The 22,433-nt window shown below is 40.1% G+C and overlaps 1 protein-coding gene across 1 annotated transcript in view; it reads right to left on the minus strand.

Annotated features, from left to right (window-relative positions):
• Window positions 1–22,433, minus strand: part of nrxn3a (neurexin 3a) — a 634,542-nt gene that overhangs the window by 520,956 nt on the left and 91,153 nt on the right. Inside the window, 1 exon segment of the mRNA XM_050061947.1 lies at window positions 679–699. Coding sequence (XP_049917904.1) covers window positions 679–699 — 21 coding nt within the window.

Genomic DNA, 22,433 nt, shown 5'->3' on the forward strand with positions numbered 1-22,433 from the left:
TCTATGTGAAGGAGATGTGTTGCACTGCGTGAGGCAAATGGTGGTCACACCAGATACTGACTGGTTTTCTGACCCCCCCAGACCCCCCCAATAAAGCAAAACTGCACATTTCAGAGTGGCCTTTTATTGTGGCCAGCCTAAGGCACACCTGTGCAATATTCATGCTGTCTAATCAGCATCTTGATATGCCGCACCTGTGAGGTGGGATGGATTATCTCGGCAAAGGAGAAGTGCTCACTAACACAGATTTAGACAGATTTGTGAACAATATTTGTGAGAAATGGTCTTTTGTGTGTATAGAAAATGTTTTAGATCTTTGAGTTCAGCTCATGAAAAATGGGAGCTTTTCTCTGTGTATTCTTGGTTTTCGTAACACCATCAATCAAACTAATCTAGACTACAGTAGGTGGTGTGGACATGTAAGGAATTTGTTTTAAATTACAATTGCATCTTTCTTCCTGGTTGCACACTCCTTGTTCTTTCTTTCTGACAGCATGGTCATCCTGTTAGACTGTGATGAAGCAGTGAAATACCTTTAAGCTGGAACTGTTCACCAGTTGTTTCTAATTGCAGAATCACAATCTATATTTGTATTTCCTTAGCCTGTCTGGAAATATGCAGCTATAGAAATTATTGTTTTGGTGGTCATATATTTTCATAGTTTTCTTTCAAACTCACCTGGCATATTGTTGTTGACCTCTGAAATACAAGGAGAGAGAGAAAACAAGCACACAAAGCCAGCATTAGAAACACTCTTATTACTTGCATGTTGACTGTCATGCAAAATATTGCACACTTCATAGTCCATACAGAGGGCTGGCAGTGGGCACAGTCATGTGTATGTCATTTACAATGCAGAACATTTTAGCTGTGAGGTGTTAAAGCAGTAACATTTGGTTTGGAACCATCATTCAGTCCCGACAAATTTCAGAGAGAAATATCCAACGCAAAGTAAAAGGCATCCAGGCTTCCCTCCATGTGTAAACTCACTAGTAACTTTTAGTATTTCTGTTATCTTTCAGTTCAGACACATAACCTCATCATATCCTCAGGTGCTGTTGCTAAATTATAAATACACAGAAATAGGCAACATAAAACCCAAAATAAGTTCAACCTTCAAGTTACTGTTAGTAAAGTCCAAGAACTGAAAGAACAAATGTAAAGATTTAAATCCCACATTCCAGCAGCTGAAATAAAGATGTTTATCACACTGATGATTTTGCTATTGTCAGAGCCCTGTGGTGAAAAAGTGTCAAGTTAATAAAAGCAATGAAGCTGACATAAAAATCCAGAATTCCAATGGAAACAATGAACATCCAAAGCAAAACTTAATAAGCTTTTATTATAAATTAAAATGACAGTCAATTGAAAACTTTGACCTGAAGGTGGCAAGGGTCCAAAAAAATACTCTCTGAATAGTGTCCATTTCTAAGCAAGAGACAGCACTGGTGATCGTACAAATTTTGAAAAAGGGAAAAACGCCAGCACTCTCAAATGTCCTTTTAGTAAGTTTAATCAACCAGCTTGGATGGCAGTACCAGTACACAACAGACATTTTGACAGAAAGTCTTCTTCAGTGTGTAACTATGGTAACGGAAATTGTGCTTAAGTACGCTCGAAGCAATCAGAGCAGGTGTGTGAAAAAAACACTTAACACTTCCCCAATAAAATGTAGTACCAACTCACAGGCACAGAAAAAACAAAAAACAATCTTAAGAAAGTATGTCACAGCTAATAGCAGTAGATGCACCGAAAACAGATGTACATATGCACAATATACTCTGTTCATACAAAAAGGCACTGTGAACAACAGTAAAAAACTATGTGCATGAGGGGGCAGAGTAAGTTCCAAAATCTCAATTAACAATCAGATCATAAATGCACAGGAAAAGAATTGCATAAAGTCATTGAGTAACTGTCCCTCAATTACCAATCAGATCACAAGTGTGCATACAGAAAGGCACAGCAAACAGCAAAGGTATGTGCATAAGGGTACAGAGTAAGTACCAGATTCTCAATTAACAATCAGATCATAAGTGCACAGAAAAAGACTTGCAAAAAGTCACTGAGTAACTGTCCCTCAATTAACAATCAGATCACAAGTGTACATAAAGAAAGACACAGTAAACATTAAAAAATATGTGTATAAGGGGGCAGAGTACCTTTGCTGTTTGCTTCTCAGGTAACAGTCATCTGATTATTAGATCTCTCACAGAGGTCCCTATTGTTTTTGGTGCGTTTAATATTATTATTATTATTATTATTATTGTTATTACGCCGAGGACCCTATTATTTCTGGTACGTTTATTATTATTATTATTGTTATTAGGGACCGAGCCCGTAGGCAGAGGGCTCTCGCCCTATTGTTATTGCTGCATTTATTAGGGACAGAGCCCATAGGCAGAGTACTCCTCTTGCCAAAGGCGAGGACCCTATTGTTATTGCTGCGTTTATTATTCTTTATTCTTCCCTCGTTATTCTTCCCCCGTTAAAGGGGGTTTTTGGGGAGTTTTTCCTTATCCGCTGCGAGGGTCCTAAAACAGAGGGATGTCGCATGCTGTAAAGCCCTGTGAGGCAAATTGTGATTTGTGATATTGGGCTTTATAAATAAAATTAATTGATTGATTGATTGATTGATTGATTGATTGATTGATGTCTTCAGCAGTTTGGTTTTCAGAAGCCATCAAAGTTCCAATTCCAAATCATGTTGTCTGCCTTTCCCTAGGTAAATTTATAAGGAACAACATTGAATGTTTGTGGGTATTTCTCATCATCACACAGACCTGACATTACACACATTGACCAAACAGAACAACTCATGTGGCTCATTCCTACAACTCCCTAAATAAATGCCTGATAGCAAAAATACAAGATTTCAAGGTCAAACTCTTTTGCCTCATTTAGAATTTGAATCAAATCTGTAGCTAAAACTATGCTGCAGCAGTACACGATCATATACATGTTTGCCTGCTCAGTTTTTCCACTAAAATTAACTAGTATTTATTCGTGTCTGCCTGCTGTTACTTTTGTCCTCACAGCAGCCAGTACACAGCAATGAAGCTTTCACTAGATCATGATATCAAATGAATATGGATGTGTCGTTTGATCATCACCCATGTCAAAGTTTCTGTCTACAACTTTCAAAATATAAGCTCACACCACCTTCATAAGAACCCTTTACTTTTTTAAAAATGAACTTGATAATGACCGAATTCATTTGTTGTACACCCAAGCTCTTCAACAGGTCAAGAGGTTTTAAATTACTTTAAAAATGACCTTAAAAGTATTTCCATTTATTTTCATCAATATTATTTCTCTGAACCAGGGGTCGCGTTAACCGGATATTCTCGGTCTTTGACCGTTTTTTTACAACAATGACCGGAAAATCTGAAGGCCGTTGGTCATTTTGACTGGTTGCAATTACCACCCCTGCCCACTTGGCGGCGGAGTGCACAGTCAGTGGTTTAAGTGGCTGCCGTTTTCACACTGCAGAGAAAAAGTCATTCATCTGCTTCATGTAGCTTTATTGACATAACAGCCTGGACACACCGGACGCGTTAGTGCTGCGCGCTTGACTGTCCACACCACAGGCAGCGCATTTTTCCTGCGCTCGACTCCACTTGTCTGTTCCCGTCAGTACTCGTTTTTTCACTTCAACAGGTCATTTAAACATGGGTAAGTCCATATTTCAATCGTTTTTTATAACGTAATAAGTTAATGATAATTTGTCATTGAATGTCCATGTATTGAGCGTGTTGGATAAACACTGAATGAATAGGGCATATTGTTCTGACCATTTTATTTATGTAATTATGCCTGTAGGCTCGGTTACACAAAATTAAAATTGCAATGCAAAGTGATTAGGGTATTGAAAAATGTGTTCGGTTATGCACTGTTGTGTTATTTTAAATTATAAACACCGTATTTTCTCCTCACGTTGCCCGTGCTGTTGTTATTTTATTTTGAAAATTGGCCGGATTCTCTCGTCTTTTCTGCGTCCGACTTCCTGTTTGGTATGATCCGCTCTATCCAGCTTGACAGAAGCACTCGCGGCACGGGTGTGTGGATGTCTGTTCTTTTCGTTCATGTCCTTATTAATGCACACTTTATAACTTGCTTGTTGGATTTATTAAAAACGAACGAATGAAAACTAAATGTCTTTGAATATCTTTATTATCATTTAAAAACGAAAATTAAAATGACCGGTAAAAATAGATTATGACCGGATTTTTACGACCCTGTTGGTCAAAATGACCAGCAACGAAAAAGTCTAGTGCAACCTCTGCTCTGAACCCAACTTAATGACCTGGAGGGTTACAGCAAATTACCTCATTTCAAGTACAAGTCCATAACAGAGTGTTACAAACATCAGGAAAGTATACACATCTTTGAGGAAATGTTACACTCATGTTTTATCCATGTTAACATTTGTTATCCTGTTAAAATGTACATTATGTATTTATATATTCATGTACTTACATCACAATGTGTTACACAACAAACCAGGAGTACTGTCACCACAGACCTTTGTTTTTTACAGTACATGGGGAACACTTCAATTCTTAACAGTATGACAGACACCATGTTGTTGTTAACATTATATAATTTCTTTATCATTACAGTGTATTGCATTTCAATGTGGATGTTTTGGAGAAGACATTTTGTTTCCATAGCTGACATATCACAGTTACATTTTAGTGAATACATCGGTTGAAAATGAAAAACATATTGTAACGTACTGTAATATAAAGTCCCTCTATTGCCAAAAATGACCTTGCGTACTCTTGACATTGCTTGTTTTATCGACATTTCGAATAATTCGCACTGTCTACGTGAGCTGGAGGCCGACAGTGAGAGTCAGAGGTCCCGCCCAACGCTACTTGCAGCTTTAATTAGGGTCCGAGCAACGACTGCAAGTCGTCCGTAGGACCCTATTGTAATCGCGCTGTTTATTATTATTAGGGTCCGAGCGACGACTGCAAGTCGTCCGTAGGACCCTATTGTAATCGCGCTGTTTATTAGGGTCCGAGCGACGATGAAGTCGTCCATAGGACCCTATTGTAATCGTGCTGTTTATTATTATTTATTATTAGGGTCCGCGCAACAATAAAGTCGTCCGTAGGACCCTATTGTAATCGCGCTGTTTATTGGGCCCGAGCACCCGTGGGGCTTGGGGAACGCGTATGCAAGCAGACGCGTTTCCCAGGACCAGTGGTGCTGGGAACCCTATTGTAATTGTTCAGATTTTTATTAGGGCCCGAGCAACGAAGTCGTCCGAGGACCCTATTGAAATCACGCTGTTTATTATTATCATCATTATTATTATTATTATTATTATTATTATTATTATTAGGGCCCGAGCACCTAGCGGTGCGAGGTCGTCCGTGGGACCCTATTGTAATCGCGCTGTTTATTATTAGGGCCCGAGCAATGACAAAGTCGTCCGAGGACCCTATTGAAATCGTGCTGTTTATTATTATTATTATTGTTATTATTCTTTACCCGACTTTGTGTCCCAATTTCGCCCCTTTCCCGAATTTCAAAATGCTTCTAACTTTCCACATTCGTCCAGCCACATCCGAAATTCGATATTTTTGGGCGGTTGCACATGGTCGATTCGAAATGCCGAAATAGCGCCCCCTAGAAATTTTCAAAAACCCCTCCCCATTGGGGTTAGTTTGTCGTAGGCAAACGAAATTTGGTACACACATGTATCATACCCAGACGCACAAAAAAGTCTCTTGACATCATGGTAAAATCCCAACAGGAAGTCAGCCATTTTGTTTTGAATTTTTTCGTTACGGCGATTTCCACAACTTAAATTTGAACAAACTCCTCCTAGGGATTTCGTCCGATCGACTTCAAATTGGCTACAGATCATCCTGAGAACATGCTGATCAAAAGCTATTAAAAGCTTTTCTGTATGTCAAGGGGCGTGGCCGCTAGGGCGTGACAAATTTTGGCGACTTTTCGTTTTCTTGCCATCGAATTTCGAACGACCCTCCCGCCCACATACTTGATCTCAGCAGCTTCAAACTTGCTGAACATGATGATGGCTCCGCCCCGAATGCCCCGATATGTTAATATCCCACCTTACTCATAGTACCCTCCGGTGGTAACAGGAAGTGGCCAGTTTTTACTTTAACATGTACTGATGCCACAAACTTGACCGCATCAACTTCATTCCACTTCTAATGCATGCAGAACAAGTTGGTGAAGCTACCTTATGAACGCTGTGAAGCTACGTCTAATGGTGTCCATGTGGCAGCGTGGCAACTATCGATCCCTTGCCACTAAATACGTTTGGCTTTTTGATGGCTTCAACGACCTCATCTCCTCATGAAAATTGAGACACAGGTCAAGAATGGCGAGCTCTTGCATCTGATAGGGGCGTCGCCCATGGGGGGAGCTCTTGCATCTGATAGGGGCGTCGCCCATGGGGGGACAAAATGCCTCTATAGCGCCCCTTTGACATTTTCAAAAACCCCTCCCCATAGGGGTTTTTTTTGGAGTAGGAACATGAAAATTGGTACACATGTGTATGTTGTCCAGACGCACATAAAAGTCTCTGGCACAAATGGTCTACTCCAAACAGGAAGTCAGCCATTTTGATTTTGACTTGTTATTTTGGCATGATTTCCACATGTTGTATTTTCACGAACTAGTCCTAGGGATTTCATCCAGTCGACTTCAAATATTTTACAGATCATCCAGACACCATGCTGATCAAAAGTTATTAAAAGCTTTTCTCTATGTCAAGGGGCGTGGCCGCTATGGCGCCTCCCTCGCCACCAAATACGTTTGGCTTTTTGATGGCTTTAGCGACCTCATATCCTCATGAAAATTGACACACAGGTCAAGAATGGTGAGCTCCTGCATCTGATAAATTGACACACAGGTCAAGAATGGTGAGCTCCTGCATCTGATAGGGGCGTCGCCCATGGGGGGGAAAAAATGCCTCTATAGCGCCCCCTTGAAATTTTCATAAACACCTCCCCATAGGGGTTTTTTTGGAGTTGGAACATGAAAATTGGTACACATGTATGTTGTCCAGACACACATAAAAGTCTCTGGCACCAATGGTCTACTCCAAACCGTAGATTGGCCATTTTGATTTTGACTTGTCATTTTGGTGTGATTTCCACGTTGTATTTTTAAAAAAAATAGTACTAGGGATTTCATCCAGTCGACTTCAGATTTTTACAGATCATCCTGAGACCATGCCGATCAAAAGTTATTACAAGTTTTTCTCTATGTCAAGGGGCGTGGCCTCCATGGCACCACCATATTTGATGAATCGCCATGCATATTCAAGCAGCTCTCTCTCTCACATACTTCATCCAAACTGCTTCAAAATTTCTGTACATGATAAGAGCCCCATCCTCAACGCCTCCATATGCTCGTACGCAATCTTGCTCATGCCACCCCCTTGTGGAAACAGGAAATGCCCTATTATACATTGACATTGTCCAATTTGCTCGAAACTTCACGTGTGATGAGGGTCCGCCCCTGGACACACCTGCACACATTTAATTACACTCCCAGTGCCCCTGGTGGATAAACAAAACATTGCATTTTTTCGCTTCTGCCAGGTTTTTTCTCCCTTCTCGCTTTGCGCCACAGCCCCCACGTGCCTCAGGCGAGGGCCCGATTGCTGTGAGGGTCCAAAGGACAGAGGGATGTCGTATGCTGTAAAGCCCTAGGAGGGATCCCTCCTCAGTTGCTCTTCCTGAGGTTTCTACCGTTTTTTTTCCCCCGTTAAAGGGGTTTTTTTGGGGAGTTTTTCCTTATCCGCTGTGAGGGTCCAAAGGACAGAGGGATGTTGTATGCTGTAAAGCCCTGTGAGGTAAATTGTTATTCTTGATATTGGGCTTTATAAATAAAATGGATTGACTGATTGATTGATTGATTGATTGACAATACCACTATCTTTTATAACAATAAGTCAATTTCCATAATTTCCAGATGTTATTCCCTTGTCCCGCCACACCTACATTTAATAACTAGTAGGAGCAAGTAAGAATTTTATAGGTACTAATTCTCAGACAGCATTACAATGTAAGATAAAAGTACTTACCCAGTAAGTGTTGGGTAATAACACTGTAAGTCACAGGTTGTAATATAGTGTTAATATTAGGTAGTAAGTCTTACCAAAAAACTCAATTGACTTTAAATGCCCAGTAAATGAAGTTTATGGTCTTCTCAAAAGCTCGCTCACAGTTGCTTGTTGATTTTAGCATCTTCACTTATGATGGTAAATCCATTGAAAGAGTGTCCTCATACAAGTACATGGGTATATGGATAGATGACGCACTTTCATTTAATGTACATATTGCTACTCTGGTTAGGAAGCTTAAAGTGAAGACTGGCTTTTATTTTAGACATAAGTTTTGTTTTAGTTTCAGTGCTAAGGAAAAACTTGTGGAAGCTACTTTCTGTCTGTGATTGATTATGGTGGTGTATCGTATATGCATGCAACCTCCTTTTACGTAGCCTTGATTCAGTGTATCATGCATCTCTGTGTTTGATTACAAATGTAAAGTCACTTACTCATCACTGCATTCTTTATGATTTGGTGGGTTGGACATCATTGATTATTCGCAGACAACAGCACTGATATATTTTTATCTATAAAGCAATACTGGGCAAACTTCCGGCCTACCAGTGCACCCTGCTGTGTGTAAGCTCTGGTAGTTACCAGCTCCAGGTGGTTGCTTTTTAATGTACCCTGGGTTTTAACAGATCTAGGGAAAACTACATTTTCCTACTATGCACCATGGATAGGAACAATTCTCAAAAAGATCTAAAATTAGAAACACGTATATACATCAATGAATTTAAGGGCATCATAAAGAATGTGGTGACAGAGACCTGCCTATTTTTCCTGAGAGGCCACTGTGATTTTTGTATTACATGTTGTATTTGTTGCTTTTGAAATGTGTTTTGATTGGCTGCTAAGTTGGCCAGGTCTCTCTTATAAAAGAGATTTTCAATCTCAATGGGACTTCCTGGTCAAATAAAGGTTAAATAAATAAATAAACTGTATTAACTAATTAATAAAATTAAATCTAAAATACAAAAAAAAAAAAAAAAAAATCTATAAAAACTCAATACAAAAAAAAAAAAAAAAAAATCTATAAAAACTCTTCAAGTGGGGTTTGGACTTGGCTTGTGATCCTCCACTATCCAGACCTGACCCAAAAAAAAATAATAATTCAAACTGATGGCCCTAACATAAACAGGAATCTTGTTCTTCAGACAAAGAATTAGTCAGGGAGGGTATTGCATAATTTGGGCAGGATGTGGACAGGCTGGACAAAAGCGCCATATTTTCCCTAAATGCTGTCCATGCCCATAGCTTTCCATTTTTCATAGGAACCACTTCCTGCAAATAGATTATGGCGGCCATCCTGGATTTTGAAGTTGGCCGCAATATAAAAACCTATATCTACCATTATCTCAGCTTTTAAGCCACTTAGGATCACAATTTTGGTGTCTAATCATATATTTTCAGGGTCAAGGAATACAACCATAGCAATAAAAATAGTGTTATATAAAAAAAAAAAAAAAAACTAATAATTTTTTTGTGTGTCAAATGGTTCGTATGAGCTTAGTGGACACAGTAATGTGTTTAGCACTTTCGTTAAAATACAAAAATTGTCTACTACTTTTTCCCCACTAGTCTGTTACATGAATTTACTCAGCTTCTTTTAAACAACCCGTCGTCAGTAGTATCAAAGAATCCACAAGAGAAAAGTGAGGAAATGGTGTGCGGAGAAAGGTTGAGGGAAGGAACAAGCTCCCGGGAAACTGGGCTGACTTTTTACGTGACACAACTAACATACAGGAACTGTTTGCATTCCTGTCTAACAGAATCGCCATTGTGGATTGCACCAAAGACAAGGAAATCATCATCACATCTGGTGCCACTGCTATTATGCGAGGATCCGATCGATCCTTAGCACCTTGCTATCACGACATATGCAGGATGACCTTCTGAATGTCTGTACCAACAGTATGGTGTGCACTGTTGACACCGATGTTGTTGTGATCCTCATTGGCAAGTTCCATCAGATGGTCACCCTGTGCCAAGATGTGAACATTTGGGTTGCTTTCGGTACAGGCAAGAACTTTACATATCATCACATCAATGCCATCTGTGGCAAGAAGTCAGCATGGGAGGCATGGAACTGCTATCCTGATGTAACACATGCTTTTACATTCATGGCATTCCATCACTTTACAGAAATACAAGTTGATGCTCAACATTTCAAATTTCTGGAACGCATGTGCATGAGTTGGCTGAACATAAACACAGATGTTTGTTGTTTAAGGAAAAAAATGTCAGTCAACAGTGTTGTACCGACGTAGTGTGTTTATTTTGAAGGAGACTATGCAAACCGTACATTTCCTGTGAAAATGGAGGAGAATGCATGTAACAGACTGAAATTGATATGGTGTCCCAGAAAGCCAACAATCAACACAGCAAGGGTACCTTGCACGTCATATGTCGACGTGTAAAGTCCATAACCAAAAGTCAATATGTGAGAAGGTTGGCGTGAGAATGTGTCGGTCTGATTGTTCAGGAATCTATCCCCATATCTTTAGATCTCTTCCTTGACCTGACTAAGCGGTCTGAGTTTTGCTTTAAACAAGCATCTGTTGTTGATCTATGGGCAAAGGTTTTAGTCAGCACACACACATCCTCACAAAAAAATTATGTAAGATGTCACAGTGATTTTATCCAGATCTGCAGCTGCAGCCTCAGAAACTCTACAATCAGTGTAGTCAAAGTAGGCCTGTAAACTCCAGCTTTGTCCCACTGGCAGTGGCTATCATACATGTGCCTGGCAAAGAATTATCTTTTTGTAGTCAGGTTTTTGGGTAGTTGCCTTCGCCAAAGATAACTTGATGTTGTCGGTGAAGATTCTCAGTCATCCAGGTCATGGTAAACCTAAGTGCTATATCATAGGCAACATAACTTGATGTTGGTAAGCTAATGTGTCATGTAAAGCCAGGGTCTTGCATGCAACTAAACATCCTTTGTATGAACCCAGTGTCAGTGTGAGACATGCTCTTATGTTTCTTTGCATGCTATGCTTATGCGTTTAGTTTGATTTTATTCTATCCTGGTTGCATGTTTTACTTGTTTGTATTTTGGAATTTATGCCTGTGTTTATTAGTATTCATATTTAGTCATATTTGGATTTTGTGAAAATACTTTTTCTAGTTTTATATTATTGCATTGTTTTATGGGTTTATTTTTATAATGCATGCTTATTCATGGGTACCAGTGACGTCACGTCGACAAGACCGCCGCCATATTTGTGTCCGATTTGACCGTACCCCTCAGTTTCGCTATGGCAGTACACACATCACACTTAAATGAGACAGAGAGACAACGATATTTGTTAAAAATTTCCATTATTGGTTGCGACCCATATTTATTACCCTCAACAGTATTTTGTCCGCTAACCTCTGCAACACGCTGTGTGTGTGTGTCCGTCCGTCCATCCACCAGCCACTTCATTAGGTCCACCCGTGCAATCTAATCCAACAGCTCTGTCATACATTCTACTTTATGAAGCTTTTTACATTTTCAGTTTTTGTTGACATTGTCAGAAAGGTGATAATTAAACTTTATGTTTATTATTAAGGTTGTACTGGGTGGTGCTGGCGTACTGGAGTGTAATATATTAAAGTGTTCCTAATATTTTGTCCCCCTCAATATATGTTAATGGATTGGGCAAAATTATGAGAACACCACACAATATAATGCACTCCAGTACCCCAGCACCATCCACTATGACCTCTATAATAAACATAATGTATAATTATCACCTTTTTGACAATGTCAACAAAAACCCAAAATGTATAAGCTTCGTAAAAATAGCATTTATGGCATAACCATTGGATTGGATTGCATTAGACCGCACAAGTGTTACCTAATGAATTGGCCGGTGAGTGTGTATTATATTTAAGGACCCACACCACGACAAGAGTAGGTATGAATAATAGTTAATTAGTGACTGACATCAGCTCAAACCACAAGCTTTTGAGTGTACCGTAATCAGATAAAGTTAGCTAACGTTAGCATAAGACAGTGTGAATCTCCACTGAGGTAGCTAACATCACGTTAGGTAACGTAGTGTCGGGCTGTCGGCATTAATCACATGGCATCTGAAGTTAATCATGTTTCGCGTGTTTTGTAAGGGGTTTTCAAAGACTAAATAAGGGGTTTTCAAAGACTAAAATAAAAATTAGATAGAGTTGAGGACTTACTGGACACGAAGTGTTGACTGCACAACCTGGAGTTAACGTTAGCTGTTGGCTTCCAGTGGTCTCTTCTTATCGCAGCCAACCATTTATTCCACCGGTCTACATCCTTTGGGATGAAATAAAACTGCAGTCTGGGGTTTCTTTGTCGACTGGTATCACAGCCAACAGCACAACATATTCCTGGCATCCTTCAAGTAACATACATTTTCGGTCTCTTGCTGATTTTCCTCCTACTCTACTTGTTTTGGTAACGTGACAACGCTGTGACCTGTGACATGACTACTGTGAGCGGACACAAATATGGCGGCGTGAAAACACTGTGACGTCATGTGGTCTCTAAACAATTAACTGACCACATCCTCCAAGACTCAAGATTGGTCAACACAGGTCAGTGTACTCTCTTAAGTGCGAATGGACACAGGTATCCGAGGAAGCAGGAAGCGAGACAGACACACATAAGCATGATGAGAGCGGAGGAGTGCGCACACACCTGACACAGAGTCGGACTGTGGAGCAGAGGCGACTCTACAGAGGATCTGCACAGGTTTAAGACGGAGCAGCAAGCGGCAGAGACGAGGCACCAGACCAGTGTGTGGACGCAGAGCTACTCTAAGCTCAATAAAAGTTAGCTACTCTAAGCTAAATAAAGGAAGGTGACCAAGCTAAGCTAGCCAGTGTGTGTGTGACACCCACTGTTTTGTGTACATGTCACTGAGGACAAGTTCTTCTCCACAGCGACCGCAGCAGTCCGAGGGAGGAAGGGCAGCAGAACCACGTGGAGAAGAGATGCCAGGAGACTAAAATGAACAGTGGGAGGACAACTACACAAGGCCTACCTCTTCCTACCCCCCAAAAAGAGTAAATAAAAATGTCCCCCTCCTGAACAATTTAACATGCATTAAGGACATTCTGGAACTCTTTAAAGATGGCATTTATTGGGCATCCGGAGGATTTTGTAGAATTTCTTTGGACCTGTTCGTCGCCCATTTAAATTGTTATATTTTAACATTTTCAGTGACTGTCCAATCTCTGCATTTGTCAATGCTGCAATTTTACTGGTTCTATAAATTATTTAAAGCTATCCCTGGAGTCATCTTTTTAACAGGAACTATCTTATTGCCAGTAGGTAAGAACCGCACATCATTGTGTGACATATTCATCACAGACGAACTCTAATTTGGCTTTCAACATAACTATACTCTGCAAAAGAAACCCATCAAGCCAGGTGAATTTAAGTCATTCATTAAAGGGAACTAATGTTTATTTCAACCTGGGCCCTATTTTCCGATCTACTTTTGTCTAAATGAATGATAGGATGTTCAATATTTGACATTTCTCCAGTACTGACCTGCCTGCAGCCTGTGAGCGTGCACTATATTAAATAATAGGGCACTCAGACAGCGTCAGACAACGTCAAAATACGTCCACTAAAAGTGCTTTTTTTTTCACACAACACAAATAGGCTCGGATTGTTAGTATAATTATCCGACAACATAACGGAAAGGATTTTTAGTATATATGCTACCGAAGTAACACTGCTCCCTCTCTCTCCTTGTCCGCTCTTCAATTTCAATGAGCTCTGCACCCGTGTACATCCGTGTACTCTGTGTGTGGGGCCAGGGCCCAGGTTGGAAAAAACATTAGTTCCCCTTTAAGCTGAATGCAGTTAAACACTTTAAAGCTCCAGCTTCTTACCCGACCTCAAATGGGTCACCTAAAAGATTGGTCTAAAATTTCAAAAAGCCTTTAGGCATATCATTACATCATTGTCTTGGTAATTTCTTGTTTAGTTACTAAAACATACCAAACACAACTACAAAGAAAACACTTGCAGAGCTGTTCTTGACAGACAGGTCCGTACAGAGTTGTCTTTAGTCAAACCAGAGCTATCTCAGCCTTTCCAAACAAAAACAATCAGATAAGAAGGGGAAACTCAGGTGTTTCTCTGAGGGTTGTACTTGTCAAAAAACTACGGTGGAGGAGGGAAATGGTTGCATGATGCTATTACGGATGTTGAGGTACTGTCACATACTGAATGTAAGTAGAATATATAAAAAAACATGTTCATCAGATCGATGATGGATGCAGAGAAAGAGAGAATGTGGCTCCAGAACAGACTGTAAGAAACACTAAAGGAGACTCAGATTACCATGTTGATCCAGGAGGGAAACTGACACTGCCACTGTTATCTGTGACCAGACATTGGAAGACTTTCAGAGCTCAGAGGAGGCTGACACAGCTAATGGTTTTGTATTGTTATCAGAGCCATCTGTGTCCATGGACTACATTCCAATTAAGAGATAAGATAAAATAAATTAATAGATTTTATTATTTAGATATTTTATAATATATTTTATAATTCATTGTCTGTTCTCATGGAAATTTGCAAAGAATAAGTGATAGTAGTTAATAATAATAATAACAATAATAATAATAACAACAATAATAATAATGGTAAGTAGTTACTGGATGAAAAACAGTATTAATGTTAGAACAATCCAATTTGCATGCTATTATTCAGGGGATATGTTGAAACTCTATATTTTATCAATACTGTGTTTAACATGCAGGGTTACTCGTGGTCCCTAAAGTCTCCAAAAGTAGATCAGGAGCCAGAGCCTTCAGCTATCAAGCTCCTCTCCTGTGGAATCATCTTCCTGTTGCGGTCCGGGAGGCAGACACCGTCTCCACATTTAAGACGAGACTTAAGACTTTCCTCTTTGATAAAGCTTATAGTTAGGGCCGGCTCAGGCTTGCCTTGTACCTAGTTAGGCTGACTTATATTAGGCCTAGTCTGCCGGGGGACCTCCTATAATACACCGGGCACCTTCTCTCCTTCTCTCTCTCTCTCTCTCTCTCTCTCTCTCTCTCTCTCTCTCTCCCTTTTGCTGACACTCATGTCCTATTACTGCATCTTGCTAAAACTGCCATACTGCATGTCCCTAACTCGGCTTCTTCTCCAGAGCCTTTGTGTTCCACTGTCTTGCAGGTTAACTAATCACAGCGGTGCCTGGATAGTGTGACGTGTGTGGTTGTGCTGCTGCCGTGGTCCTGCCTGATGCCTCCTGCTGCTGCTGTTATCATTAGTCATACTTCTACTTTATTATACACATGATTATACACATTATAATATTATTACTTTCATTAACGTTGTTGTAAGCTACTGTCATTACTGTCTGTCCTGCATCTCTCTCTCTGTCTCTCTTTCTGTCTTATTCTGTCATACGGATTACCTGTCATACGGATTACTGTTAATTTATTATGCTGATCTGTTCTGTATGACATATATTGCACGTCTGTCCGTCCTGGAAGAGGGATCCCTCCTCAGTTGCTCTCCCTGAGGTTTCTACCATTTTTTTCCCCCATTAAAGGGTTTCTTTGGGGAGTTTTTCCTTATCCGCTGTGAGGGTCATAAGGACAGAGGGATGTCATATGCTGTAAAGCCCTGTGAGGCAAATTGTGATTTGTGATATTGGGCTTTATGAATAAAATTGATTGATTGATTCAATCAATCAATCAATTGATTGAACATATAAGGTTTAGGCTCTAAAACCACTTGGTTATGATTAGGAAAAGATTGTGGTTTGGCTTAAATACCCGGTGTGGGGACACAATCTCTGCTGGGAAAGCAGCGATGTCTTGGTAAAAAAGCAACTGCTTTTTGTACAACTGTCCTGGCAGGAAACACAGCGATGTCTCAGTACCACTTATTAGTGGTTTGCAGAAATGTACAATGCCAACATTTTTTTTCTGGTGACTGGGCTGGTTAAAAAGAGAGTGAGAGGAGCAGAGTGGTAAGTATAATGTGACTGTTGTACTAATGGAAGTATTGCTGTACAGGCGATTCCACCTCTACTCAATGTTTTACTATAGCCCCATTTTCCAGCGCACAAAAAACCCACTAACAACCATTAACAATACATTTGTATTTAATGGGAAAGGTTATGATCAAAATTCAGTCCTGGGACAAATGACTCTGCAGTAGTTATAAGAATTTATCAGCCCCAGCTCAGACCGACTCTGATAGACAGTGATGAAACTATGACATCCAGGAGGACTGCAGGGTTTATTTATGTCTTTTTAATAATGCGTAAATGATATATGATATAAACATGCTTTGGCCTGTCAGTGTTTGGAAAAAAAAGGTTGAGATAAATTACAGCCTTTAATCAGCCTGAAGCCAGTCCCCCAGAGCCAGGCAACTGTGAACTGTGATAGAGAACACACATCCATGTAGGCCTTTACAAATTATATTTTCTCATAGGCTATACACTTTTAATTAATTATTATACAGCTGAAAATGGTTTGTGATATTGGGCTTTATAAATAAAATTGAATTGAATTGAATTGAATTGAATTGAATTGAAAATACTTTGATGGCAGTCTGATGCTGCACCATAAATCCACACTAATCAAACTTTGAATGTGAGATTTGATCGTAGCCTCTGCTTCCATCCACACTGATAAATGCTGAGGTTTGCATGGAAAGGAACATACACCCAGTTTTCTGTTGTCTGTTTGTTTTGTAAATGAGGGCCATTGTGTGTCATCTGCCCGGGTCGGGTGGTCTCTACGGCGGTGCTCATGTCTCTTTAGTGATAGCTAGTGTGTGTGAGTGTGTGTGTGTGCGCATGTATATATATTTATGTATCTCTATGTGGGGTGGGAGGGTTGGGTTTTCTCTTTTCTGTTTTGTTTTCTGTTTTGGTTCTTGGTTGTTTTTAACCTCTGTGAGGCACCTTACTGTTGTATGAAAAGTGCCATATAAATAAAGTTGATTTGATTTGATTTGATTTGATCTAGTCTTTGAGGGCATAAGATTCTTTATATGTCTTAACCCTCCACTTCATTCAGGATCTTGCTATACTTTTCATGTTTGTGTTAGAAAAAAAGATAAACAATTAAAACAAAGTACATTTGCATTTGTGCCAGACATCTGATGCTCAGTATCTCAGGGCCCATCGGGCAATCTACCAGTCCACCTCAGCCAGCCTCACTAAGCACATTATTTATCCCTTAAAGGACAACTTCGGTATTTTTCAACCTGGGCTCTATTTCCCCATGTGTATGTGTGCATATGATTCATGGGTACCACTCGTTCTAAAATTGGTTCAGTATTAAGGCGCGAAATGAGCTAAAACAGTAACGGGGGCAAATGCGTCCCAGGGCCGCCCTCCCCCTCTCTGCTCCAACACTGACTGACAGCTGACTCCACTCATTCACACTCACCACTGCCCCAGGGCCGCTACAATATGCTATCTACAGAGATAGCACTGGCGATCTGAACCGGTCAGTGGCGAAAAAAAGCACTTTTATACGGGACGCATTTGCCCCCGTTACCATTTTAGCTCATTTCGCGCCTCAATACTGAACCAATTTTAGAACAAGTGGTACCCATGAATCATACGCACAAATACACATGGGGAAATAGGGCCCAGGTTGAAAAATACCGAAGTTGTCCTTTAACAATCAGCAATCCAAATTCTCTCAGAGCTTCCACTCAACTGTCACTGCCTTGCAGGAGGCAGACACGGCCAAAGAGAGAAAGCCAGACATAGATCAAGACTGGGAAGATCCCAATGTAGAGGCTGCTCAAGGTTGGGAAAGGCAGCTTATCAACCTACAAGGGTCCCCAGTGCCTTTGCATCGATGACTTACTATGTCAGTGCTGGGGGATGCAGAGTGGTGAGGTCTTGTGTGTGTGTTTTAGGGAGAGAACTGTAAGAGGACAACGGAGAAGGGAGAGGGAGGTCATGTAGTGATACTTTTAAATGCTGCTCCTCACTAACCAGCAGAAATGGACCCACTACAGTTTGCCTACTGACCAAACAGATCTACAAAAAACACCATAGCACACATCCTCCACACCACCCTATCCTATCTCACCTGGAAAAGAAAGGCAATTATGTGAGATTGCTGTTCACTGACTACAGTTCAGTGTTTAACACCATAGTTTCCTCCAGGCTGGTCATAAAGCTCAAGGAGCTGGGATTAAAATACCTCACTGTACATGTGGATCCTTGACTTCCTGACAGGCAGACCCCAGGTGGTCAGGGTGGGCGGACACACCTCTTCCACCCTCATCCATAACACAGTAGCACCCCAGGGCCGCATTTTAAGTCCCCTGCTGTACTTCCTGTACACACACAACTCTGCAGCCACTTCAGACCTCAACACCATCATTAAGTTTGCTGACAAAACAGCCGTGGAGGGCCTGATCACAGATAGCAATGAAAAGGCCTACCTGAAAGAAGTACAGGACCTGACCCGCTGGTGTCAGTACAACAACCTACTCCTGAACGTCAGCAAAAAAACAAAAAAAAAAAAGGAAAGAGATGATAGTGGATTTTGGGAAGAAGCAGCCAAGAAACTACACTCCCTTTAATGTCAATGGGTCCTCACTGGAGAGTGGATAATTTCAAATACCTTGGTGTCCATATCACTGAGGGCCTAACCTGGGCGCTGTACTCACTCGGTGGTGAGAAAAGCAAGGCAGAGACTTTTTTACTTGACACACCTGGGGAAATTCCAGATATCCCCTGCACCATCCAGATCATCCTTATGGGGAACATCACAGCCTGATAAAGAGTGGTTTGTACAGCTGAACACACTTTAGGTGCTGCTCTACCCTGCATAAAGGGTATGTTTATACCAGATACAGCAAAAATAAGGCCAGGAGAATCATTAAAGATCCCAACCGGATAACCTTTTCTCTGTGTTGAGGTCTGGGAGAAGGTACTGGTTACACACTGCAAAAACTGAAATCTAAGTAAAATGAAATATCTTAGATCAAGGTGATATATGCTTATTTTTTGTCTGATAAGATAGTTCTTCTCAGTAAGCAGTTTTTATGTTAGACTTTTTCACTTGTTTTAAGTGTTTTAGTCCTTAATTATCTCAATAAGATATTACAGCTTGTTACTGAGATTGTATGACCTATTCTGAGTAAGTACATGCTTAAAACTAGAATATCAACAGTTACAAAGCTGTTTCATCAACACTTACAAGTATAAAACTGCTTTTTCCAAGTAGTAGTTTCCTATTTCAAGCATGAAATAAGAAATCATGACTTTGACATAATTTTATCTCTTCACATAGAAAAAGCCAAATAGAATCAATTGTTTTATTATCAATGAAACAATACAAAATATGTAGTCATATACTATAACAGTTGGCACAGTACTGTAAATTGACACTTGATATTTAAACATTTAACATGTAACATTTTAAACAATTTCAAACAGAAATAGTTTATCATTATACATTTAGATAATTCACTGTATTGTATGTTTTCATCTACTACAGACCTTCCTTAATTTGATCTCCCAAGGTCAAATTACAAGGCTACTAAAGCCAGTCATACCGTATCTGGGGAACACACAATGAGTTATTTTTAACTGTTGTACAATTCTATTACATCCCCAAGATGGTATTTTAACTGTACAAAGGTTTGGCTCTTGCTGCTAGTTGTGTAATACGAGGTAAAATCCACCAGCTTTTCAGCATCGACTAACTCAGTAGCCTGCGCAAGGTGTGGGACCTCAACTTGATATGCCATGACATTTCTATCAAAGTGTATAGTTTGAAATGGTTTGTATTCCAAACAATAAAGTCTAGAATCAACAAGATATATGTTTTTCACCAGTCCAAATTCTGGCATATTACCATTCACTACTTTGGCAAGGATCATTGACTTCTGAGTTATGTATTTACTGCCATTTATCATAAGCCATTTGACTGAAACAGCATGGTTTACTTCATCATAACCTAGGAAGTCTCTCAGTTTTCCTTGTAAATACTGTAGATCTTTAATCTCAGATACAGCTCCCATCTCCCTTTCATTTGAAAAGATTGGTTGTAATGAAGGGTCAACATTTTGGCAGCTTTCATATATCTGCTTCTGATTTATGAAAGACTTGCAAATGTTTTTAAAATTGAGCTTCGAAGCCCATTGTATAAAGAGGCAATGTTTAGATTCAAACTGCATACACATATGTCTAACCACTGGACCCAATGATTTAATCTGTGATGGCAAATGTATCGGATAATGCTGTTTAGGTGTAATATTGCGTTCTGGGAAAAGCTCCTTCCAATGCTTCATATGATTTTCAATTAGTGACTTCAATCTAGGAACAGTTGTAATGGTAAGAATAGGTGCAAACACTATCTGCACAATCGCTATTAGCTCATTTATCAGATGCACATAAGCAGTGTCCTCCAAACTTCCCAAAACAAATGGTAATATCCTTAGCAGGACAAGAATTTGGCCAGACGACTGTTTTAATTTACCATCACTTGACATTAATGTACTCAGTGAAACTGGGGATGGCCGATCTCTCACATCCAGAGGGGAATAAGGGAAACCCAGAATAGCAGAATTCACAGAGTCCAGGGCCCATATTCACAAAGATTCTCAGAGTCCTCTCAGAGAGCTCCTAACTCAGCCTAAAAATTCCTAGCAAGGAATCTTAGCTTAAGAGTGATTCAGGAAGTTTCTGAGAGCAACTCTGAGCAAGGAGGGGACAGAAACCTTTATCTTAGTGAGGAGGTGTGGATGACCCCGTTGCTAGGTATGACGCAGTCTTCTAAAAGCTGTGATTGGTTGTTACAAAAAGGAAAAAAAAAAACAAAGAAAACAAATGCGCTCCTAGTAATGAATGGACAGTGAAATCAACCGATCATAGAACTTAGACTGTATTAAGAAATGTGTAATCGTGAAAATAATTTTATGTCATGATGATGAAACTCAGCAAAATTAAATTAATTGTCATTCACATGCCGATTATTATATTGATTTGCTTATCGTTATGTTGACTCGCCATGCTGGTAATTTTACTACTTAATCTATTTGATATCAATGGTGGACGCAGACTCAGCTGTCAGCAATTAGTGATTGCTGGCCTCCTGGTAAAAAGCGGTTTGATTTGGCAGAATGACCAAAACAACGAATGAAATGGAGAAAAAAGAACGAGAAAGCCGAACTGGACAGAAGAGCAGTGCCTGCTGTTGGCGCAGCTCGTGGAGGAGAACAAGGGAGCAAATCACTGTCGTTCCAGCTCGTGGAGGAGAACAAGGGAGCAAATCACTGTCGTTCAATATACGGAGAATATCTCTCCTTCCTCTCTGTCTTTCCGCCATCTTCTATGTTTAAGACACTCTTAGGCTTCTTAAAAGTCCTCCTCCCTCCTCTTAACAGTTTTTCACCTTAGGAGCTCTCTTAAGGCCTAAGATGCTTTGTGAATAACTTTTATCTTACCAAGGGAAAATTCTAAGAAAAATCTTAGAATTCGAGGAATTCTAAGATTTTTCTTAGAATGACGTCACTAAGAGCTACTTTTAGTCTTAGGATTCTTTGTGAATACGGGCCCAGATCTATCAGTCCTGACTGAACAAGATGGTGCAACACACTCTTGATTTCCAAAGGAGCTGTACCCTCCAGAATTACATGCATAATATCTTGAGGAGTTCGTTGTATAATGTCAAAGGCAGGGAATTCGACTTATTTGCTCCTTCAATTGATCCCATATGTTGTTCTCAAGCTGTTGCGAAGGAAGTCTGTATCTGCCTTTTCTATTTCATCAGTCTGTCTGATATGCCTCTTCGAGGTTCTTTTAGTAAATGCATCCTCGTTGAAGTGTGACTGCATGTCCTCAAAAGAACACTCACAGTGTCTGCATTTGCTGTAGGCAAAGCCAACACCCTCCTTGAACCCTGCCAGTTCATGCTGTGCCAGATTGTCACCACAGACGGAGACCATGGCACCATAAATAGTTTTCTGTCCATTGTTTGCATTTTAACACCATTGTACAATGCATCCATGTCTTCTTTGATTCTGTTCAATATTACATTTACACCACACTGACGGAGGTCTATGGATCTAGCTATGTCAAGTAGCCTAATAGCAACAAGTTTAGACCTGTATTTTGGATTTATGTTTGCTAGGGTGTAATACACCATCAACAGCTTATTTTTTGATGCAAGGGATCCTAGTGGATTACAGATCTCTATTTCATCTGTGTACAGAACAATTTGCAATGCATTTGGTTTCTCTGAAAATAAGGGATGTAATTTTAAAAGGGAGCCATCAACAATGTCCTGAAAAAAACCCTCCTTGCACCTTTGTGGTCCCTTTTCAATCATAGAGAATATCTTCG

Source organism: Epinephelus moara, chromosome 14 (genome assembly GCF_006386435.1).
Source record: "Epinephelus moara isolate mb chromosome 14, YSFRI_EMoa_1.0, whole genome shotgun sequence".
Taxonomy (NCBI): Eukaryota; Metazoa; Chordata; class Actinopteri; order Perciformes; family Serranidae; genus Epinephelus; species Epinephelus moara.